The sequence below is a fragment of the Lutra lutra genome, chromosome 2 (genome assembly GCF_902655055.1).
Source record: "Lutra lutra chromosome 2, mLutLut1.2, whole genome shotgun sequence".
In the NCBI taxonomy this organism is placed as follows: Eukaryota; Metazoa; Chordata; class Mammalia; order Carnivora; family Mustelidae; genus Lutra; species Lutra lutra.
In genome coordinates, this window is record NC_062279.1 from 80,756,261 (window position 1) to 80,781,063 (window position 24,803).

The following is a 24,803-nucleotide window of genomic DNA, read 5'->3' on the forward strand; positions in this document are numbered from 1 at the left end:
ATATACCACATCTTCTTTATCCATTCATCTGTTGATGGACTTCTAGGTTCTTTCCATAGTTTGGCTATGTGGACATTGCTGCTGTAAACATTCGGGTGCACATGCCCCTTCGGATCACTACGTTTGTATCTTTAGGGTAAATACCCAGTAGTGCAATTGCTGGGTCATAGGGTAGCTCTATTTTCAACTTTTGGAGGAACCTCCATGCTGTTTTCCAGAGTGGTTGCACCAGCTTGCATTCCCACCAACAGTGTAGGAGGGTTCCCCTTTCTCCGCATCCTCGCCAGCATCTGTCATTTCCTGACTTGTTAATTTTAGCCATTCTGACTGGTGTGAGGTGGTATCTCATTGTGGTTTTGATTTGTATTTCTCTGATACCGAGTGATGTGGAGCACTTTCTCATGTGTCTGTTGGCCATCTGGATGTCTTCTTTGCAGAAATGTCTGTTCATGTCCTCTGCGCATTTCTTGATTGGATTCTTTGTTCTTTGGGTGTTGAGTTTGCTAAGCTCTTTATAGATTTTGGATACTAGCCCTTTATCTGATATGTCATTTGCAAATATCTTCTCCCATTCTGTCAGTTGTCTTTTGGTTTTGTTAACTGTTTCCTTTGCTGTGCAAAAGCTTTTGATCTTGATGAAATCCCAATAGTTCATTTTTGCCCTTGCTTCCCTTGCCTTTGGCAATGTTCCCAGGAAATTGATGTGGCTGAGGTCAAAGAGGTTGCTGCCTGTGTTCTCCTCAAGGATTTTGATGGATTCCTTTCACACATTGAGGTCCTTCATCCATTTTGAGTCTATTTTCGTGTGTGGTGTAAGAAAATGGTCCAATTTCGTTTTGCTGCATGTGGCTGTCCAATTTTCCCAGCACCATTTGTTGAAGAGACTGTCTTTTTTACATTGGACATTCTTTCCTGCTTTGTCGAAGATTAGTTGACCATAGAGTTGAGGGTCCATTTCTGGGTTCTCTATTCTGTTCCATTGATCTATGTGTCTGTTTTTGTGCCAGTACCATGCTGTCTTGATGATGACAGCTTTGTAATAGAGCTTGAAGTCCGGAATTGTGATGCCACCAACTTTGGCTTTCTTTTTCAATATTCTTTTGGCTATTCGAGGTCTTTTCTGGTTCCATATAAATTTTAGGATTATTTGTTCCATTTCTTTGAAAAAAATGGATGGGATTTTGATAGGGATTGCATTAAATGTGTAGATTGCTTTAGGTAGCATAGACATTTTCACAATATTTATTCTTCCAATCCAGGAGCATGGAACATTTTTCCATTTCTTTGTGTCTTCCTCAATTTCTTTCATGAGTACTTTATAGTTTTCTGAGTATAGATTCTTAGCCTCTTTGGTTAGGTTTATTCCTAGGTATCTTATAGTTTTGGGTGCAACTGTAAATGGGATTGGCTCCTTAATTTCTCTTTCTTCTGTCTTGTTGTTGGTGTAGAGAAATGCAACTGATTTCTGTGCATTGATTTTATATCCTGACACTTTACTGAATTCCTGTACAAGTTCAAGCAGTTTTGGAGTGGAGTCTTTTGGGTTTTCCACATATAGTATCATATCATCTGCAAAGAGTGATAGTTTGACTTCTTCTTTGCCGATTTGGATGCCTTTAATTTCTTTTTATTGTCTGATTGCTGAGGCAAGGACTTCTAGTGCTATGTTGAATAGCAGTGGTGATAATGGGCATCCCTGCTGTGTTCCTGACCTTAGCGGAAAAGCTTTCAGTTTTTCTCCATTGAGAATGATATTTGCGGTGGGTTTTTCATAGATGGGTTTGATGATATTGAGGTATGTGCCCTCTATCCCTACACTTTGAAGAGTTTTGATCAGGAAAGGATGCTGTACTTTGTCAAATGCTTTTTCAGCATCTATGGAGAGTATCATATGGTTCTTGTTCTTTCTTTTATTAATGTGTTGTATCACATTGATTGATTTGTGGATGTTGAACCAAACTTGCAGCCCTGGAATAAATCCCACTTGGTCGTGGTGAATAATCCTTTTAATGTACTGTTGGATCATATTGGCCAGTATTTTGGTGAGAATTTTTGCATCTGTGTTCATCAAGGATATTGGTCTGTAGTTGTTTTTTGATGGGATCCTTGTCTGGTTTTGGGATCAAGGTGATGCTGGCCTCATAAAATGAGTTTGGAAGTTTTCTTTCCATTTCTATTTTTTGGAACAGTTTCAGGAGAATAGGAATTAGTTCTTCTTCAAATGTTTGGTAGAATTCCCCCGGGAAGCCATCTGGCCCTGGGCTTTTGTTTGTTTGGAGATTTTTGATGACTGTTTCAATCTCCTTACTGGTTATGGGTCTGTTCAGGCTTTCTATTTCTTCCTGGTTCAGTTGTGGTAGTTTATATGTCTCAAGAATGCATCCATTTCTTCCAGATTGTCAAATTTGTTGGCATAGAGTTGCTCATAGTATGTTCTTATAATTGTCTGTATTTCTTTGGTGTTAGTTGTGATCTCTCCTCTTTCATTCAAGATTTTATTTATTTGGGTCCTTTCTCTTTTCTTTTTGATAAGTCTGGCCAGGGGTTTATCGATCTTATTAATTCTTTCAAAGAACCAGCTCCTAGTTTCGTTGATTTGTTCTATTGTTTTTTTGGTTTCTATTTCATTGATTTCTGCTCTGATCTTTATGATTTCTCTTCTCCTGCTGGGTTTAGGGTTTCTTTCTTGTTCTTTCTCCAGCTCCTTTAGGTGTAGGGTTAGGTTGTGTACCTGAGACCTTTCTTGTTTCTTGAGAAAGGCTTGTACTGTATATATTTTCCTCTCAGGACTGCCTTTGTTGTGTCCCACAGATTCTGAACCATTGTGTTTTCATTATCACTTGTTTCCATGAATTTTTTTCAATTCTTCTTTAATTTCCTGGTTGACCCATTCATTCTTTAGAAGGATGCTGTTTAGTCTCCATGTATTTGGGTTCTTTCCAAATTTCCTCTTGTGATTGAGTTCTAGCTTCAGAGCATTGTGGTCTGAAAATATGCAGGGAATGATCCCAAACTTTTGATACCAGTTGAGACCTGATTTAGGACCGAGGATGTGATCTATTCTGGAGAATGTTCCATGGGCACAAGAGAAGAATGTGTATTCTGTTGCTTTGGGATGAAATGTTCTGAATATATCTGTGATGTCCATCTGGTCCAGTGTGTCATTTAAGGCCTTGATTTCCTTGTTGATCTTTTGCTTGGATGATCTGTCCATTTCAGTGAGGGGAGTGTTAAGTCCCCTACTGTTATTGTATTATTGTCAATGTGTTTCTTTGATTTTGTTATTAATTGGTTTATATAGTTGGCTGCTCCCATGTTAGGGGCATAGATATTTAAAATTGTTAGATCTTCTTGTTGGACAGACCCTTTGAGTATGATATAGTGTCCTTCCTCATCCCTTGTTATAGTCTTTGGCTTAAAATCTAATTGATCTGATATAAGGATTGCCACCCCAGCCTTCTTTTGATGTCCATTAGCATGATAAATTGTTTTCTACCCCCTCACTTTAATTCTGGAGGTGTCTTCGGGTTTAAGATGAGTTTCTTTAGGCAGCATATTGATGGGGTTTGTTTTTTTTTATCCATTCTGATACCCTGTGTCTTTTGATTGGGGTATTTAACCCATTAACATTCAGGGTAACTATTGAGAGATATGAGTTTAGTGCCATTGTATTGCCTGTAAGGTGACTGTTACTGTATATTGTCTGTTCCTTTCTGATCTACTACTTTTAGGCTCTCTCTTTGCTTAGAGGACCCCTTTCAATATTTCCTGTAGAGCTGGTTTGGTGTTTGCAAATTCTTTCAGTTTTTGTTTGTCCTGGAAGCTTTTTATCTCTCCTCCTATTTTCAATGATAGCCTAGCTGGATGTAGTATTCTTGGCCATATGTTTTTCTCGTTTATTGCTCTGAATATATCATGCCAGCTCTTTCTGGCCTGCCAGGTCTCTGTGGATAAGTCTGCTGCCAATCTAATATTTTTACCATTTTATGTTACAGACTTCTTTTCCCGGGCCGCTTTCAGGATTTTCTCTTTGTCGCTAAGACTTATAAATTTTACTATTAGGTGACGCAGTGTGGACATATTCTTATTGATTTTGAGGGGGGTTCTCTGCACCCCCTGGATTTTGATGCTTGTTCCCTTTGCCATATTAGGGAAATTCTCTCCAATAATTCTCTCCAATATACCTTCTGCTCCCCTCTCTCTTTCTTTTTCTTCTGGAATCCCAATTTTCTAATGTTGTTTCGTCTTATGGTTTCACTTATCTCTCGAATTCTCCCCTCATGGCCCAGTAGCTGTTTGTCCCTCTTTTGCTCAGCTTCTTTATTCTCTGTCATTTGGTCTTCTATATCACTAATTCTTTCTTCTGCCTCATTTAATCTAGCAGTGAGAGCCTCCATTTTTGATTGCACCTCATTAATAGCTTTTTAAATTTCAACTTGGTTAGATTTTAGTTCTTTTATTTCTCCAGAAAGGGCTTTTATCTCTCCAGAGAGGGTTTCTCTAATATTTTCCATGGCTTTTTTGAGCCCAGCTAGAACTTTGAGAATCATCATTCTGAACCCTAGATCTGACATTTTACCAATGTCTGTATTGATTAGGTCCCTAGCCTTTGGTATTGCCTCTTGTTCTTTTTTTTTGTGGTGAGTTTTTCTGCATCTGACATATTCTATTGCATTTTATAGAGGAAGAGAGGTATGCCCCATCCTGTATTATCCAATGATAAATTACTTAACTCTGTTAAGACAAAAAGCCACTTTTTGAGATCTTTATAACATGTAATTTTCCTACTTATTCTGTGTTTGCTTTGCAGCTTGGCCAACATCTTTATCTGGATAGTAGTATTGCCAATATTAAAGGTTATGGGTTGCATTTGTGTGTCTTATTTTGTAAGATCATTGGATTAGTTTCCTAGGGATGAGACAATAAATTATCAGAAACTTGAATTCTTAAAACAACAGAAATTTATTTTCTCACAGTTAGTGGCTAAAGTCTGGGACAGTTGGTTCCTTCAGGAGATCTGAAGGAGAACCACTTTCCAAGCCTGCCTCCTAGCTCAGTGTCTTCCCACAATCCTTCATTTTCCTTGGGTTGTAGTTACATCACTCCAATCTCTGCCTCCATCTTCATGTGGCTTTCTTCTCATGTTTCTGTATCAAATAATCTCTTTCTTTTCTCTTATAAGGATACTAGTCATTAGATTTTGAGTCCATCCTAAATCCAAGATGATCACATCTTGAGATCCTTAATTTAATTACATCTGCAAAGACCCTATTTCCAAATAAGGTCATACTCACAGGTATTAGAAATTAGGACTTAGACATATTTTGGGGGGAGACATATTCAACCAACTAGAATGCCTAATTATTCTTTGATGTTGCTATTCATGAAAATATGACGGAGGAGAAGTTGAAATTAAAATATAACAAAATGCTAATCAGAGAATTTCTAATTCTTGTAAAGATGGAGTAATAAGAACCATGTTAATCTTTATACACTGAAGAAACAACAAAATGGGCAAAACGTATGAAACATTGGACCAAACGCTGGACATGACCATGATCCCTGTCAGAAGGGGAATCGAATAAGCTGAGCACTGTAATTTTCAATTTTACTGCCTACATAGAGTTTACAGGCTGCAGTGCTGTAAGGAGGAACACAGAGCCCAAAAGGCTTCCTGAGTTAAGTAGATAGAAATAAGAGTTTGGGAAGATCAAGGAAGGTAGAATATATGTATGTATAATTGGAGATACAGAAAAAGAGGAGGGGGGTGGAGAATAAGAGCAAGTTAAAAACTTATAAGAAACAGAATAAATAATAGAGAACACAAATCAATGAAATTGAAGAGAAAAACAGGGTAGAGAAAACTCAAGTAAATCTACAGCTAATTTATTGAATAGATGAATAAAATTCATAAACTTTCAGCTAGAATGTTCATAGAAAGAGAAGGAACAAATTATCAATATCAAGAATGAGAAAGTGGACAACTGGGGTGCCTGGGTGGCTCAGTGGGTTAAAGCCTCTGCCTTCGGCTCAGGTCATGTCCCAGGGTCCCACATTGGGCTCTCTGCTCAGCAGGGAGCCTGCTTCCTCCTCTCTCTCTCTGCCTGCCTCTCTGCCTACTTGTGATCTCTGTCAAGTAAATAAATAAAATCTTAAAAAAAAAGTGGATATTACTACAGATCCTATAGATATGAAAAGGAGAATGAAGAAATATTATAAACAATACTATACTAATAATCTTAATGTATATGAAATGAGTAAATTCCTTGAAAGAAAAAAATTAAGAAAATTCAATCAAGAAATAGATGATGTGAATCAACCTATATGTTAAAGAAAATGAGCCTTAGATAGATTTACTTTTGAATTCTACCAGACATTTAAGGAAGAATAGTACCAATCCTTTGCAAACTTTTTAAAGCCATTACCCTGATATTACAGAACAATATCCATCATGAACAGAAAAGCAAATTAAATCCAACAATATATAGAAAGGCTAAAACACATCATGACTAAGTAGTGTTTACTAGAGGAATCCAAAATTGGTTTAATATTTGAAAAGTAATAAATGTAATTCGCCATATTGACAGAGTAAAAAGAAAAAACATGATTATCTCAAAAGAGGCAAAAATTTTTTTCATAAAATATAGTATCCTTTCTTGCAGTAGGATGTATCGTTCCTGATTATGTAGCCTCCAACGTCAATTCCATGGTCCTGCTGGATATTCTGTGACCTATCTAAAACACTTGTTTCAGAAATTTGGCCTCATTAAAACACACACACACACACACACACACACAGATAGCCTATTTTAATAAACTTTTAATCAACTTTAATGAGGTATAATTTGCATCCAATAAAATTCTCCCACTCAGGTGGAGACTATTATGAGCAAATATACACACTCATGTAGTTACCACTAGAATCTAGATACAGGACACTTCCAGCAACCCATAAGTTTCCCTTATACTCTTCGTAGTTAACCCTCATGTCCCAGGCTACCATAATTTGTTTTCTGTCATTCTAGATTACTTTGTCTATTTGGAGGCTATATAACCATGAATGACACATCCTACTGTAAGGGAGGCTAGGAAAGTGAGTTTCTAGATTCTATCCTTAGAAGGTGGGACTTTTAAGTTGGAAAATTTCCCAACTTTACCTTGATCTCTTTTATTTGTCTGTGCATGTGCATGCTTGCTTTGAAATTAAAAAGTACTTAAAAAAATGAGGAAAATAACATACACCCATATTTTCCTTACTTAGTGTTAATTACTTCAACATTTAGACATGTGTTTGGAGTTCTTTTGCTATTGACTCTTTAACAGATATTAAAGAAAAAATATGAATTCATTGCCATAAAAATTAGAGTATTACAGATAATGCTCAAGTTCACATTGACCCCAGTGTTGCCATTATCTCATTTATCCTCACTAGAGGCAAGCATTATTATGACCTTTTTATATGTATTTTTCTGATTTTCTATTTATAGAAATCATACTTATAGAATCGTATTTATTGAAAAATATAAACTATTTTGATTCTTAAAATTTTACCTAAATGGTATCATATTTGCACATGGTTCTACAATTTGCCTTTTTAACTCAAATGTGTTTTTCAGCTCACAAATACTGATACATATAGGTAGTACAAATAAATGAATACAAGAGGAATGGAGATTTGTTAACTCTGGGGAAATGTTGCACTATTAATTCCATAAAGCCCATTAGGAATTTTGAGAAGTTAGGAGTTTTTATTCTGATAATAAATAATTCCCATAATCTGGATGCCGGCCTCATTGGCCTGCCACTCCCCTACTTAAGGTAGTGACTTCTCTGTATACAGAGACAGAAAGCGAAGCAAGAAAAAGTTAAAACACAAGAATCTGACCATACTAGACAAGGAAAAACAAAGCCTCAAAAGTTCTGGAGAGATAGGTGTTAATTTCTTAAATTGAGCAAAGAAAGTAGAAATTTGGCAATCACTTGTTTAGACTAATCTCTACATAGCAAGTTTTCTACATGGTAACCATTTTGAAAAGCTTGTCCCCCCACCCAACCCCACTACCCTTACCTCTTAACACTCTTAACACTAAAAGCATTGTGTGGTAGCAGAAACTGTATAGTGGTAATAAGATTTTTTCCCTCATTTTTCTTCTGTAATTGCTTTACTTCACATTTAAAATTTTGTGTATAAATTGGCATTCTCAACTACAGAATAATTAAATGCTTAATTAAATAATTAAATCAATATGAAATTTGAAAATATATTCAAGTAAGCAAAATAGCTTTTCTGTCATGTCAATTTATTTAAAGTTATCAACATAATTTAGTGATACTTCCAGTTAAAATTCAAATGAGTTTTGGTAAGGTGTTACAATCAAAGAATTCAATAATGAAATAGAGATTCCAGCATCATTATTTAAATTGTACTCAAATAGAGGAATGAATAATAATTAGTTGTTTGGATGGGTTGGTGGTGAGACCAGTAGCTCTTACAAAATATCTTCCAATCTATAGACACATCTTCATTCTTAAACAATAGATAATAATTATAGCTAAGACTTATACAATGTTTGCCAAGTGCCAGATACTCATGAACATGTTATGGATTTTAACTAATTTGAGCCTTACAATAACCATTATTATTATCGTTATTATTTATAGATGAGGAATCTGATACAGGGGGCTCAGGAACTTCTTTGAAGTCATACAATGAAGATGAAACCCACCTGGGTTAGTACCAGAGTACAAACACATAAGCAGAATGCTATTCTGTCTCTTTTGATATATATATAAAAATAACATGTCCATTAATTTTCTTTCCCTAATAGAAACCACCAGTTAAAACAGGAAGAAAACTTCCAGTTTAAAAAGGGATTTTAGAAAGGTATAGTTCAGAAAAATAATAATAAATTTTACATTCAAAGTGTTTGACCCCTGCAAATTCTTACTCTAATAAGCAGGACCCTCACTATAGCAACTCTAGAATTCCCCCCAAGTTTAGAATCATACAGACATACACATGTGTGTATTTACGTGTGTCTACCTGCATATGTCTGTATATGTATTAGACACATATTCTCAATGGTTGGAAACTTTTGTGCTCTGAAGATGGATTTTATCTGGAGATAATCAAAAGCATTTTGAGCTAAGATGAGGGGATGATGTAGAGTTGAGCAATATTAATTTGAAGTAAAATTAAGTTTGGGCAAAAAATGAAATGGCCTTTTCATATTCAATTACTAACACTGACATTTACTTTTTCTGGCAAAGGATCTAGATAGCTTTGGAGTCTAATTCTATTTTAAGGTAGGTATTCTCCCCATTTCTCTCCCCAACATTTTTCTGCCTCTCTTCATTAACGAGGGTAATACGTTGGAAACTTGGACATGTATAAAATTCTTTGTGTATATGAACTTCACCCTGTTTTGCTGATTATGCAACACCGAGTGTGTATTGTGATAAAAGGAGCACTCTTGTCTATAATGCTGTAAAAGGCCGACATTTTAGTCACCCAGTAAAGTCCTACCACCATAAATAGTTCATTAGAAGAATTTTCCATTTTTTTACTAGATTGAAACTTAGTTCTCCTTTATTCTCACGTTTGTGGAAAAAAAAAAAAATCATTTACCCAGTCCAAGACGGGTTGAGATCCCTTTGCTGGAAGAAAATGAACTCTCTTCTCAGCATAATCACTCAAGTCCTGTAGCAGGGTTCTCTTACCCACTGCTGCCATCTGCTGGTCTTGTGATTGTTAGATTTTGGAGAAAGCCGTGCATAATGCTCCAGTCAAGATGATGAAAAATGCAAATATCATCAATAGGTAGTTTTGTAGACCCTGAATAATAAAAAAAAGTAAGTGTAATTAAGGAAACATGAATCAAACATGCAGAAAACACAGAATGTCAAGATTTCTAGGGACCTTACTAACCATCTGCTCTATCCACCAGTATGCCTTTTGCTATCCTGCCAAATAATCATCCAGAGTCTCTCAAAAACCCATTAGAACCTTCCTAATTCACCCACTCAGTAAATACACGTGGGCACCCACTTTGCAGCAACATATGCGGGGGTTAAAATGCTGAGGAAATGTGCCCTGATGGGAGATAGAAGTTAATCATCACAGAAAGAATGCTACGAAGTGAGAGGGGTGTTAATAAGTAAACGACCATGATTGTTTCTGAGGGGGGCTACAAAGAAATCTTAGTGAGGCTGGTCTGGAGGGTGAGGAATTAAGCTTCTAACCATAAGTACCAATTAATCGGGTAGGGAAACAAGTAGGGGTTCCAGGTAGAAGGAATTTTATGTGCAAATCTCTGTTGTAAGATTAAGTGTGATACTTGCCAGGGATTGAAAGGAAGGCAGTGTGTCCACAGATTATGAGAGTCAAACGGAGCAAAACCAGGTTGGAATGCTATGGTCAGAGCTTATGGGGATCTCACAGTCCATGTACACTTTGGGGTTTTATTTTTCCAAGTAATGGGAAGACATTAAAGAAACAGGCAGCTGGATGTGGTGAAAAGATGGGATTCACATTTCATAAAGTCCACCCTTTTTTTGCAGATGGTGAACAGATTGGAGGGGTCCAGAATGGGTGTAAGGAGATGATGAAGGAGGCAATGACAGCCTTCCTGGGCAAAGGTGCTGAGGAGCAGATGGAGAGACAGAGATGGATCTGAAGGGTGAGGAAGAAACAGAGACTAAGTTTGCTTTGCCCAGCTAGGGGTACGTGCACTGGTCTTAAAGACAGGAAACACTGACAACTACTTCCCAATGTAGCCAGTCCACCTTTGATTAACAAAGAAGTATCTATTTTTTTTTAAACAATTTATTTATTTATTTATTTTAGAGAGAGGGAAGGGGCAGAGGGAGAGAGAGAATCTCAAAAAGATTCCCCACTGAGTTCAGTGTTTGACCACCAGGCTCTATCTCATTATCCTGAGACCATGACCTGAGCTGAAATCAAGATTTGGACGCTTAACTGACAGTCCACTCCAGTGTCCCTAACAAAGAAGTATCTTTCTGTGTTAAGTAGAGATATTTTATTTACTTTAAGTTCTCCTTTTCAAAAATTTATTTTTTTATTTGAGAGAGAGGGAGAGTGCATGAACGTTGTAGAGAGGCGGAGGGAGAGGGAGAAGCAGGCTCCCTGCTGAAAGCCCAATGTGGAACTCCAACCCAGAACCCTGAGATCATGACCTGAGCCAAAGGCAGATGCTTAACCAACTGAGACACCCAGGTGTTCCTATTTACTGTAAGTTTTATCTATCTCCAGAGGTACAGATAGACCAATTTTAATCTCTATCCCAAAAGATAAACCCTCAAATATTAAAAAAATAACTGTCTTATGCTCTTAAAGCTTATATTTTCTGGATCATTATTTTAGCTCCTTTGACCATGTTTCATATGAAATAGTTTCAGGCTCCTTGGCTGTTTCCATCTTAATGGTTGTCACACTATATCCCTCTTTAATTGTAAGTCCTGATGCTCTAAAGCAAGGTTTGAACATTATAAAGTAAAACAGGACCAGTACCTCCCTAACTTCAGATAAAATTCTAAAACAGCATTGAGATCTCTTGATAGTCAAATCATATAATATTATTTTTATCTCTTACTATAACATTAATATCAATTAATACATAGCCGAAATTCCAAAAGCTCATATCTTTTTTCTTCAACTTCATAAAGAATTGGGGGGAAAATGGATGAAATGATCTGTATTTGATGACAGGAAGAGGTCTTTTAAGTTGGGCTGGGGCCAACTGAAGTTTCTGATTCACTGTGAGTATGAGTACTACCAGAAGTCACTCTAATGCAAGTTCCACAAATGAAAGCACCACAAAGCCTCGCCGAGTACAGAGCAGCTTATTTATGTGCTTGGGCGTGCTCGGGTGCGCGCGCGCACGCGCGCGCGCACACACACACACACTCTCAAACCTCTCTCTCTCTCTCTCTCCTTCTGAGCTTTAAGTTTCCCTGACATCTTGTCAGTTTTAAAGACTGCAACTTTACCTAGATATCAGCACTGATGGAGAATAGGCACTCAAATATAGGCTCAAAGAAGGAATACAATCAGGAGATTCCCAAATCTCCTTTGTGAATTAGACAATTGATACAATGACTTAAATAAGAAAAATAGGGGTGCCTGGGTGGCTCACTCTTAAGCATCTGCCTTTGGCTCAGGTCATGATCCCAGGGTCCTGGGATCAAGCTCTGCACTGGGCTCCCTGCTCAGCAGGAGGCCTGCTTCTCCCTCTCCCACGTCCCTTGATTGTGTTCCCTCACTTGCAGTCTCTCTCTCTGTCAAATAAATAAAACCTTTAAAAAAAATAAGAAAAACAATTATCGGCACTTTATACAACCTAATTATGTGAATACTTTGTTGGGCTCTCTCCTTTATTGTCTACGTAGTCAGAAGAATGATGTTCTCAGAGATTAAAGTATTTTTCCCTTTTAAGGTTAAGAATCTGTCTAAACTGCCCAGTCTCCTAAAGACAAAGACTGATTATATTTGGGCTATAGCAATATTTTCCCTTTGTCAAAAGTGAATATTAACACTTAGAAAGATCATACTAACATTCTCCCCAAAGCAAAAAGTTTTAAACTTGGATCTCTGAAACAGCTACTAAGATAACAGATAATCCCATTCTTTATCTGGGAGTAGCTACTGACCTACAAACTGTTGTGGTAGTAATTCCCCGCATTGTTACTTCTGTAGACATTGTGTCTGAAGTTTGTTTCTAAAGATAATAATGTACATCTAGCTTAAAATAGCTAAAAGTAAAATTCTAAAACAAACTTCCCAAAGATGAACAAATACCAGATATAAAAGAGCATTGTGGAAAGTGGAAACGCCTCCAGCTGGTGCCTGGATGGCATTAGGACTAACTAAAATCATTAAAACTCTTTAGCACAAAAAGTGCTTGGATCTCAGATTAAGTTCTTACTGCTGTAGGTTGTAGACTTTCAAATATGTGTCTTCAAGTACTGCTTCAAGACATAACTAATAGGGCCTAAAAGGAAAGATACATGTTTTGCTTTTGTTTTCCTCTAGGTCTTATCTTGTTTCTAAGAAAAATAATTCAAAAAATTCTGATAGGGGGCGCCTGGGTGGCTCAGTTGGTTAAATGTCTGCCTTCAGCTCAGGTCATGATCCCAGGGTTCTGGGTTGGAGTTCCATATTGGGCTTTCAGTGGTGAGCCTACTTTTCCCTCTGCCTGCTGCTCCTCCTGCTCCTGCCTTCTCTTTCACTCTCTCAAATAAGTAAAATCTTAAAAAAAAATTCCAATAGGATTTTGGTTTCAGTGTTTAGTTCCTAGCTCTTTCTTAAAGGAGTTGGCAGGTAGAGTATTTAAAACTTGGCTTTAAACTACCTGTTAAGAGGCAATTAGGCACCTTCACTTTATTACAAGTCTCACTGGATATTTCTTAAATTTTGAATTTTGTTTGCAGACAGATTTGTAAGTAGGTTTTTTTTTTTCCATTTTTATGTTTTTTTTTTTTTTTTTAAGTCCAGAAGTCAATAAAAGTCAATCTTTGCTTCCAGCTTGGTCTTCTTTCTCTTTACATTTACATACAAACTTGGCCAAAGTTTAGAGCACACTTTCAAAATTCCAGATAGAACTCCGTTGGAATTTTGTTGGAATCACACTGAATGTAATTGGAAACAACTGCCTACTAACAATTGTGAGTTGCTCCATCAGGAATGTGGTAAGCTTCCCCATTTGTTCTGATATTTTCTTACGTTCTATAGGAAACTTCTGTGGTAAAGTGAATGATTTTCTAAATCTAACAATTCCTTGTTGATTATTTTCTTATATTTTTATAACTTTTGTAATTTTTAATAGCATTTATTTTCATTTTCTAAGAAAAGATTTATTTACTTATTTGAGAGAGAAAGAGAGAACTAGCGGGGGAAAGTGCAGAGGGAGAGGGAGACAGAGAATCCCCAAGCAGACCCCCTGCCACTAAGTGCAGAGCCCTACATGGAGCCCGATCCCAGGACCACCGAGATCATGACCTGAGCTGAAGTCAAGAGCCAGACGCTTAACCTACTTAACCATCCAGTTTCCCTTATTTTCCTTTTTAAAATTGGTTATTGGTGGCATATTAAAAAGCTTTTGATTTTATATTTATCCTATTTCAGAACTTACCAAATGATCTTATTAGATCTCGAGATTTTCAGCTGATTCACTTAGCTTTCTAAAGCAGATAATGTTACATGCAAATGACAGTTTTCTCATTTTTCTTTCCTACATCTATTTCTCTTCTTTTTTAATTTTATTTTTTAAATTTTATTTTACCATACTGGCTAGGATCTCCAGAAGATACTGAATAATATAGATAAATCTTTGACTTTCAACTCCTCAGTTTTACTGAGGTATAATTGGGAGAGAACTTTTAGGTGTTATCTTAGCTATGTTGTTTTTGATAGACAGATTTCTCCTATTTGTAGCACTTCTAAGAGGTTTTCTCTTAATTAAAAACTGGTTTTTAATTTCAGCATATGTCTTTTGAATATATATTATCACATAGTTTTTCTGTTTACCTAATATTATAATACTCTGATTAATTTGCATTTTATAAACTTTCCTGGCACTCCTGAATTAAGCCCTACTTGGTCATGGCTTATCATTTTAAGAAAATTCTTCTCTATTCGATCTGAGCTGTCTTTTTATAGGTGCCTTTAAAAAAAAGTTTTCTTTAAATGACTTTTAGCATCATTTTAGAGGAGTCAGGAATTACCATTAGGCTGAATGGCTAGAGGTTCTTTCTCTCTCTCAAGTTCTTATAACTATGGAAGTGGGTTTTTTAAGTTTGTATAATTAATACAGTAGTAGTGACTAAAAGAATTTTCAAATCCTTTATATTAAATCTATTCTTCGTTTGTGCTTCTTTCTATCTGTAACTGCAAATAAGCTATGCTCACTTGTGGTTTTCTAAGGCTTCAGGATGTTATACTGGTTAATAAAAACCCAATTCTTAAATAGCAGTAATTATCCTTTGGGAGGCAGAAGAAATATTTGCAAAAAGATTATGGCATGTTTTGAACATATAATTATTTTTTGTGGAAAACAACCCTAACTAAAACAAATGAGAAATGTGGATGGAAGCAATTTATGGATCTATAAATGTTTTAAGTTGTCTTTTGTATTTTAAAAAGTACAAAAATTAAGATCTTGGTGCATATATCCTAAGCAAATTTATTATTTTTTAAGTCTGAGAATCCTGTGCTATCAAATTATGGCTTTCTAAATCAAAACATTTCACTTGGGAAAAATGAAATGATATTTTAAATCTAAAATTGAATAATCATTTTAAGAATTATCCAGGTACACAGGTTGCTTTTTGGTTCCCAGAGATTAGAAACATCAGATCTTTTTAGAAGCAGGAATTATTTGTTATTACAGCTGCATATGAAGACAGAAAATATATCTATGCTACCTTGACAGACTGTCTTTGATTTATATATATTTATAATAAAAACTATTTCAAAATACTATTCACATATATTCCTCAAATAAAGGCTAATGAGAAAAATTCTAAAACAATTAAAAATATTTAAAAAATATTTTGTTTTTAAGCAATCTCTACACCCAATCTACAACCTGAAGATCTAGAGTCCTATGCTCCACTAGCTGAGCCAGCCAAGCGTCCCTAACAATTTTTAGTGAAAATACACACACACATCCTAGAGCTATTTAATAAATGAAATTTTAAATCATTATCATTTACACTTGAAAGAGAAGGGGTAGTAGTCACCTGCTACCATACTATTTTCCTATAAAATTGCTGGTTTAATATGGAGGCCTTTGGGAGGCATGAGAACCAACAGAAGAATTTATTCCCAAATTCCATTTACCTCAAGGATATTTTAATCTTTAGGATAAAAAAACTTTCATTTTGTTTATCTATCATATTTTACATTAAATAAAATTTCCTTTTATCATATTTTATTGGATTATGTAACCAAAATCTCTTATGGGAAATAAAAAGTCAATTAAATCATTTTCCACTGGCTACTGGAGTGGAGAGAAACATGTTTCATAATACTTATCATATCTTTAGTATTTTCTTTCCTTGTTAGGGATGATAACATTTTGAACATCTGAGGCAGAAGTGCTTAGGGGTCACATACAGTTTTCAGAAATGACACAAACATAGTATGAAATACCTTTCTTACCTGGCTCTACACCTGTTTTCTTAATCTGTCCCCTTTCTTATACATACCTGTATTTCCTTAAACATGAAGACACCCCACATTGCAGCTATAAATCCTGGACCCTAGAATAAAAAGAAAAACTGTCATTAAATTGGTTACTTTTTCTGTGACCTGTACTCTACATAAATATAGTATATTGGAGAGCTGACCTAATACTTCCATTGAGTAACTTTCTACTGTAAAAACAGTATAACAGTATTGTCAGGGAAAACTATTCATAATCTCAACACTAACTCAACATTAAACTAAGGTAGCAGTCAGTAAAAAAATAAAGATTTTTCTTGTTTCTTTATAGTTTTCATATTTATTACATTGATGATGTCATATTATTATGTGATTTACATAAATAAATGTGATCTATTTATAGTAAATTTTAATAAGCAAATGATTTATTTTTTTTTCTAGTGAGCTTAGGACACTAGAAATGTGTATAATAGGAGAAAGTGTAGGAATAATTTATCTTAAAGATTTTATTTATTTTTATTTGAGAGAGAGAGATAGGGAGAGAGAGAGAGAGCATGAGCAGGGGGGAGTTGGAGAGGGAGAAGCAGACTCCCTACCAAACAGGGAACCTGGAGTGGGACTCGATGGGGGAGTCCCATCGAGTGGTCGAGTGGGACTCGACCCATGACGCTGGGATCATGACCTGAAGGCAGACATTTAACCGACTGAGCCACCTAGGTGCCCCCAAAGTGTGGGAATAATTTATAACTTTATTTGCCATATAGCAATCTCATAACCGAAGAAACTGTAGTATGTTCTTTTGGACCCGTCAAATACTGTACTTTAAAAAAAATTCTTGGGGCGCCTGGGTGGCTCAGTGAGTTAAGCCTCTGCCTTCGGCCCGGGTCGTGATCTCAGGGTCCGGGGATCGAGCCCCACGTTGGGCTCTCTGCTCGGCGGGGAGCCTGCTTCCTGCCCCCCTCTCTGCCTGCCTCTGCCTACTTGTGATCTCTCTATCTCTCTGTCAAATGAATAAAATCTTTAAAAAAAAAAAAATTCTTAAACTGGTACTATTGCATGGTGGTGAACTATGTCTGACATTAAACTCCAGTGGATGCTAAAGACAGTATTATAGGATGATAGAAAAGCCATGTAAGGAAAAATAAACAAAAGGTTTATTCAGACAGGAATGAAATAATCTAGGAAAGGTAAGTGAGAAGAAACGAGGTGGAAAGAAAGAATGATTCTGAAGTTTGAAACTTGAAGCTACTCAAGTTTATTAACTTTTTTTAGCTGAGAAGGAAAAAAAAATTGGTATTTGGATTAATCATGGTCTTTGTGGAGAAAGTGTATCGTATCAGCATTTTTATGATTCCTTTTCCAGCCCTGCATAAACTCTGGAAGGGTTTCTCATAAACAATTCCAACAGATTTTTTTGCCCTCCACTACTCCAACTGTCTACATGACTGGGTCAACAAAGTCTGACTCCACTCCAGGGATGTAAGCGAAGCAATAAAAATACATTACTCTCTGTTTATCAGTGTCTGGAAAATTCAACATCAAAAGCGCCAGAGAAATAGGTCAAAGGAACTTTTATCAATGACGTAAGATATTAAGCCTCAAAATCCAAACCAAACAAGAAGCATCTGTGTCCTTTAGGCAATTCCATACTGACTTTGGACAGGATGGAAGGAAACAATAGAAAAGGAAATATAATACTAATGTTATCAAGCCAAAATCGCTCAAGAATTTTATCCTCTCTAATCTGGAAATTTATTTCTCTTCAGAGAACATGATAGAAGACAATGCCAAAAGGTATCACTGACCTTTGAGGCTTTTTGGCTGATCACTTCCTAAATATTACTTTAGACGTGGTCTAAGGGTTATTGCGAGGAGTAATGTGGTTACAGAAAGTGGTGCTTTGCTAAAAGTAAAACAAGCACAGGTCAAAGTGTGTACATACTCTTTGATTCAGGCAAAAGAGAGCCAAATAGGAAGCACATCTTAGATAAGAGACATAGCTGTTTTGGCAATTAGGATTGCATATTTTCCTTTCGTAAAATGAATATAAATTACATATTTGTAAATGAGCCTTTGAAAACAAGGTGAGCTTGAGCTACCTTGAGAAGCTGAACTTCTGGATAAACTGAGTCAGCTTTCAGATTTGTCAGCGAAGACTTGGAGCAGAGATATCAAGCCCTTGTTGCTGCTACATCATTTCTTCTGTTTTCTTTCTCCCCCCCCTCTTCCCTCTCTCCCTCCCGTTTCCCTCCCTTTCCCTCCCATTCCATTTCCTCCTCTCCTTCCTTCCTCCCTCCCTCCCTTTCCCGCCCTTCCTTCCTTCCTTCCTTCCTTTCTCTCTCTCCTTTTTAATTAAATGTTATTTGTAATAAACTATAGATGCTACCTTCAAGAAATTCACAATCTAGCTACCAATGGCTATATAACAGTGGAAATATATGTACCTGGGAAGAACAGTGCTGCTAGAATAACAAAAAATGTGCTCTTTTGATAAAATAAAGTTGATCATATTTATCATTGTTGAAGCTAGATGATGGGCATGTTTAAAATTTTCCACTAAAAAAAAATGATGTTAAAAAAAAATCCAGTTCTCTCAAGAAATAAAGAAGAATGTAAGTTCCTTAAAGAAAAGACTGGATCTTTTCTGTATGTGGAAAATATTGTTCTTGACTAGAATAACAAAAATGAAACCAAGCAAGAACCTAATAGCAATTTTTCCCAATTCCCTCAAGTCCCAGAAACACCTGTTATTCACAGGTAATAATCCCCACGCACCAAGAGAAGCTGAACCTGGTGGGTGAGAAGACTGTGTTTATATCACAGTGGCTGGAGAATAGTTCATCTGACAGGCAAGTCTCCAAGAGCCACGGTGATTACTCCCATCAACTCTCTGCCCATACTGCACCTACCTCAGCAATTTATTTCCATGGAATTAGGCATTAATGTTTTATCCTAAATCTTTACCATAATTTAATACAAGAAACAGTGACAGAAAAACCAAATCTTGTCCATTATAAGTTTTTTTTTTTTTAAGAAATAGTATTTAGGGGCGCCTGGGTGGCTCAGTGGGTTAAAGCCTCTGCCTTCGGCTCGGGTCATGATCCCAGAGTCCTGGGATCGAGCCCCGCATGGGGCTCTCTGCTCAGCGGGGAGCCTGCTTCCTCCACTCTCTCTCTCGGCCTGACTCTCTGCCTACTGTGATCTCTCTTTGTCAAATAAATAAAATTAAAAAAAAAAAAAAAGAAATAGTATTTATTGTTATTCAGTGTCCCCTGTAAAAGGCCCCATATGGTACATTCTATTAAGAATTTAGTGCTAGAAAATAAATAATATCTTCTGAAGAAATAATGTTACCAGTTAAGAAGAATTACTATCCCATTGTATTTACTCCCTGTTGTAAACACAAAGCAAAACTTAATGTTTAATCACATGACTCATCCAGAGACAAGAGTTTGCTTTAGAACTTTCTGAAAGCCTTTAAAAATACCAAAGGACCATATGAGGAGTCTGAAGTCCTTTCTGTCTCACAAGGTTGTCAGGAGATTTAGAATATGCACAAAAGCATTTTTAATTTGTAAATATTACATAGAGATAAGCATTGTTATAAATAGAAAATTACAATGTATCCAAAATGACAGTAAGTAAAATGACCAGACAAAAACTGCAAGGATATCAAGAATGAACAAACCTGCTAAAATGAGGTTAGCGATGTTTCCTGAGCAATTAGGGACGTGAGATGAGAGGGTGTTGGTGAATCTACATGAATCTGTCATACAAACTGTACTCCTAAAAAATCGAACTCCATGGTAGTCCCCAGTGATTCACTAAGAATGCTTCAGAGAAATCAGATTTACATTTGAAAAACAACTTGGAAAAACATTCAGCTACTTACAGCAGTGATTATCGGAAAACTGACCACAGCACTGAGAGCATGGTTAGCTATGAACCAACAGCAGGTGGCTATTGCCCAAAGAACTCCTGACAGGAATCCTGAAACACACGTAAACAGTGCACACTTACAAGCCATGTTCCTCTCCTGAAAAGTCCACACTCTAGATACAGTGGGAATATTAAAGTGCTCCTATCAACGCATTCTTTTTTTTTTTTTAAAGATTTATTTATTTGACAGACAGAGAGAGATCACAAGTAGGCAGAGAGGCAGGCAGAGAGAGGGGGTAAGCAGGCTCCCTGCTAAGCAGAGAGCCCGATGTGGGGCTCCATCCCAGGACCTTCAGATCATGACCTGAGCTGAAGGCAGAGGCTTAACTCACTGAGCCACCCAGGCACCCGCTATCAAAGCATTCTTATCGACATATTTGGCCAACATGGTTTTAGGATCCATTTGGAAACCGAGTCATTTTTTTTTCTTCTTGATGGCCGTGGGTATAATTATCAACCTTTTCAGTTTATTGACATTAAATAAAATACCCAAAGTTGTAGTTGAGATAAAGATTTGGTAGTGGAGAGGGACCTAGGGAAGATAATGGATCTGGGCATGCTCTGAGAACACCATTTAAGGGGGAAAAAAAAAGCTCCTAGAATTTGAATGGAAATACCAGATAAAATTTTCAGGATATTTACCTAGGTGTTCAATAAATACTCTATCACTTTTTATAATGGTATACAGGCATACTTTGACCTAAACAAATCAGGTATTCAAAATGAATCTCTGACATATGCTTTATTTTGTTCTTAAAATTTTTTCCTTGTGGACTTATATTCCATATTGCTTTATGGCAAACTCCTAAAAAATAAGAAACTATATATATATATATATTTTTTACCACCAGTGCCAAATGGATTAAGTCCAAAGCATGTGCATTTATCATATATCCTTTTCAAACTCTAATATGGATTTCTCCTTCCTTTTCAGAGAAAATGTTTGTTTACCTAAGTGACTACAAAGTTCTATTGACTCTGACTTTTAATAAGCATCCTTAGATAATGAGGAAGAAATAATAGAGTCTGATTGTCAATACACAAGGTATTTTGGCATAGGAAATCACCTTAGATTCATTTTTCAAGTTTCAGGTTCTATAATAACTGGCATTTCATATCAAGTTTCATGGTTTTTAAATCTTTCCCATTTACTGGTGAGTTGGGCCAGAGCAACTAGGGAATGAACATATATACACAGATAAAGACACACAGGGTGGCTTGGTTTCCAGGAGATGATTATTCAAGCTAAGTGAGTAGAGAATACTTTCACAGAGTAAGAAGATTTTTTTTGGTAGTAAATATTCTTACCTGGCAAGACTGCTTCAGGATATAGCTTAAGGTTATTTTTCATGGCTATACAGTAGGCCAGAAAGTAGACTGTGCTTGTAAAAAAGATGCCACTGAAGTGTGCAAAAATGTAGTCTAAATCTGAAAATACAGACCATAAGACTCAAATGTATCCTTTTATTCATTTCAAATATATCTAGGGTTCCAAAAATAAAACAAACTCACCAAAATTAACCTTAAAAGTAAAGGAACTATTAATTATATTTTATGATCTTAGGTTTCTACATACTGTTTATAAAGAATTTTAATTAACATATCTAAAACTTAGAAATATTAAGTAGTAAATTAGTTACTATAATCAGATCTAGAAGGCTAATTTTTACAGTTATCTTGGAAAGATAAATAAGAAACTATAAATATTATGTGAAAACCATCTTCTTTTTAAAAATAGATTTCAGGCTTAATTTTACTAATGCCAATGTAGCAAATCTCCAAGTAGACAGTAGTGGGGGTGGTGTGAAAAATACGGGAGAGTGCTAATTTTATATGGTGACCAATCTGGAGACGAACATCTCTGTTGCAGATGACAACTATATGAGAGGATATTCAGGAAGTTATCTCAAAAAGGGTTTTATTTAGTTGTTTACTATAGGCCTTATTACATGGGGGAGTTAATGACACATGATGGTGGTATAATATCTGAGAAACCCCAACTGCACCGACTGTTTGAGCAGACTGTCCTTTAGTCATACAGATGTGTATATGATAGGTGCTTGGCTGGGAAGGTCATACTAGACTCAATGTTTCTCTCAAAGGAAATTCTGGCAAAAGTGAGGGGTCATGTTTAAGGGGAAAAGCTTGAAGGTCAATCAGTGTGTCTGTTCTTCTAAAATCTTAAACCCTACTTCTGGATCATATAAGAACAACATGTGTATGAACTACCACAAGGGACAGCATAACATCGTTAATAAAAGCACATACCACATGAGTGGGATCTGCAATCTACTACTTGCTAATTTTGAGAATTGGGCAAATTACCTAATCTCTCACAGTCTAAATGTTCTCAACTGTAAAACAAGGATAATAATGGTACCTAACTAATAAGGTTGTTATGAGGGTCAACTGAGTTATTATTGTAATGTGCTTAGAAGAGTGCTAGTACAGTGCATATAATACTTTGTGTTTGTTAAATAAAAAATTGCACCTCCCTAGAATTATGTTTTAATAAAGTGGAATAAAGTGTGTTCCTATTAGATGGCATTAAAGTTGTCGTAAGAAAGGTCCCTAAGGATTGATTGTACTATTTATGTAAAGAGATTGTTGAAATTATTTATTATGGCCCAGGACCAAGAACAACCGTACTCCTGGATGATTAGTTCTTTTTATCTTGTGTTCACTGAATTGTGGGACAGATTTGATTTCCCTTGTGTCTATAAGAAATCTTAGAGCCAAATTTATGGCTCATTTCTAGCAAGTGTAAAAATATGTTACAGTTTTTAGACTCATTCCTGATTCTGTTTTACTTTTTTCACTCTTGTTTTTCCTTCTCTTTTAATTTATCTTATGTTATTCTATTTTTATTGGTTCTTATCCTTTACAGATGAAAATACTAAAAACCCAAAAAGTATTTGTAGAATACCTTAAAAAAAAGGACAAGTTCATAAAAGATTTGAATGTTATTTGGACTGAATATAAACAAGAACGAAGAAACAATGGTGTCTACACAGTCTAGCCACTCAGTTAAAGTCTTTCAAATCCCAGTTTTGTCATCAGTCTCTCCTTCATGACTTTTGCCTGCCAAATTTCTCCCTTATCTGAATGTAGATCACATTAATTTTCTGTTCCATCCAATTTAGAACTTTATTACCTATGATCTCATTCCTTTATGAGTTCATGGGTGGAAGCCATGTTTCAAAAAAATGATAGGACCCCTGAAGTAGACCTTCTTTAATCTCCTGATGAGCCTGTACAAGGGCTATTGCACGTGGTGTTGAGTTTATATCTGACAGACTCAATCTATCCCTAGAAACTGAGATAATCTGGGGGCATTATGTTGGGCTTTTCAATATACTACTCTATGCTTTAAAAACAATATCCTCTGACTAGGCTATACTTTGACCTTTAGGCAGGTTATACTTTGGCCTTTACTTGATTTTAAAGTGGTATGTACTGCACTTTAGCTTTTTTTAAAAGAGCAGAAGAATACATATTTTCTCAGAGATTACCTAACTGGAAAATAATCTCCAAATCTTACTGTAAATCCAGGAACTGTGTGTTAAGATCTAAGTAGCCTATATCAACCCTGACTAGAATAAAGTTGATTATATTTGTATTTTGACGATCATATTAAAAGACTCAAACAGTCCTTTATTACTTTTAGTCTTCGGTGGTTTTCTAATCTACCACTTACAATGAAAAAGTAAGTCGAATCTATGTACCAGGATTTACTATGATCACATTCTTTTTATATGCTTAAGTAGCAAAACAGGTATTGAGTTCATTTATAAAGAAAAATGTTTTACTCTTACCATACTGGCTTGCCCCTGCGTATATACTGTCATTTCTTTTGCTGTGGTCCTTGATATAAATGATGGGCACAAATGTAGACCCATAGAGTATTCCAGATATCACTGCAAGAGTGCAGCCCCTTAAAAAACAAACACATCACTGTTAATCTTGGCCCACAGCAATATTTCTGACAAACACACAAATGCAATCATAACTAAAGCATGCTTCTAAGTGTAAATCACAGGCAGTTATGCAGAATCACACATCTATTTCAAACTCTATGACTGTCAAAAAGTCAATGCAATATCCTCTAGGGTCAGAGCAGCATCAGGACTGAAAGTGCAGTTTCTGTCCCCCACTTCCTAGTTTTAGAAATATACAATTTACAGAAATTATAATGGGTTATCATTATAAATTGTTCTAACACAGACATAACCATTGCTATCATTATACCGTCTGCATAATGAACTTGGCTCTCTAAATATGAACTATTTGTGGACTGACTATATGCCTTATGCTTCTTTTTGAACACTCAATATCTAGTACAGGGCTAGGATAGACAAAATACTAATGCATGCTCATTCAAGAACTGTTGATATCCCTGGACTTGCCCATGCCTTCGTTGACTAGGGTATGGTCAGGAGGCACTGATTTAATCAAATAATTTGGCAATTTTGGGTAAAACATTTCCTATTGTAAAAAGAAAATATTTCATCTTAAGCAATGGAACCATGTGGACTCCTGAGACTTGTGCTATGTTTGCATGAGGTAAGTTTCCCAATAATTTTGGGGAGAGATGATTAATATTTTGGAACACTCCCTTTAACTTAATATAAAGGGCAATGGCATGAAACAGGAAAGAATTTTAAGCAAAAACAAACAAAAA

General features: G+C 36.0%; 1 protein-coding gene across 5 annotated transcripts in view; it reads right to left on the bottom strand.

The window, feature by feature from the left end:
- The window catches only part of TMEM144 (transmembrane protein 144), a 71,266-nt gene that overhangs the window by 22,940 nt on the left and 23,523 nt on the right, over positions 1–24,803 (bottom strand). For 3 of the 5 annotated variants that reach the window (XR_007125152.1, XR_007125153.1, XR_007125154.1), the window contains exons 8-12: positions 23,938–24,056; positions 21,431–21,550; positions 20,076–20,173; positions 16,228–16,281; positions 9,629–9,835 (exon numbers count right to left, since the gene is read on the bottom strand). Coding sequence is in view for 2 of the 5 variants with exons in the window: in XM_047717807.1 (XP_047573763.1) it covers positions 9,752–9,835; positions 16,228–16,281; positions 20,076–20,173; positions 21,431–21,550; positions 23,938–24,056 (475 nt within the window). In the remaining 3 variants the exon portion in view is untranslated. Of the gene's footprint in view, positions 1–8,288; positions 9,836–16,227; positions 16,282–20,075; positions 20,174–21,430; positions 21,551–23,937; positions 24,057–24,803 lie in introns of those variants that run through there. The other 2 variants (XM_047717807.1, XM_047717808.1) reach the window with 2 other exon arrangements.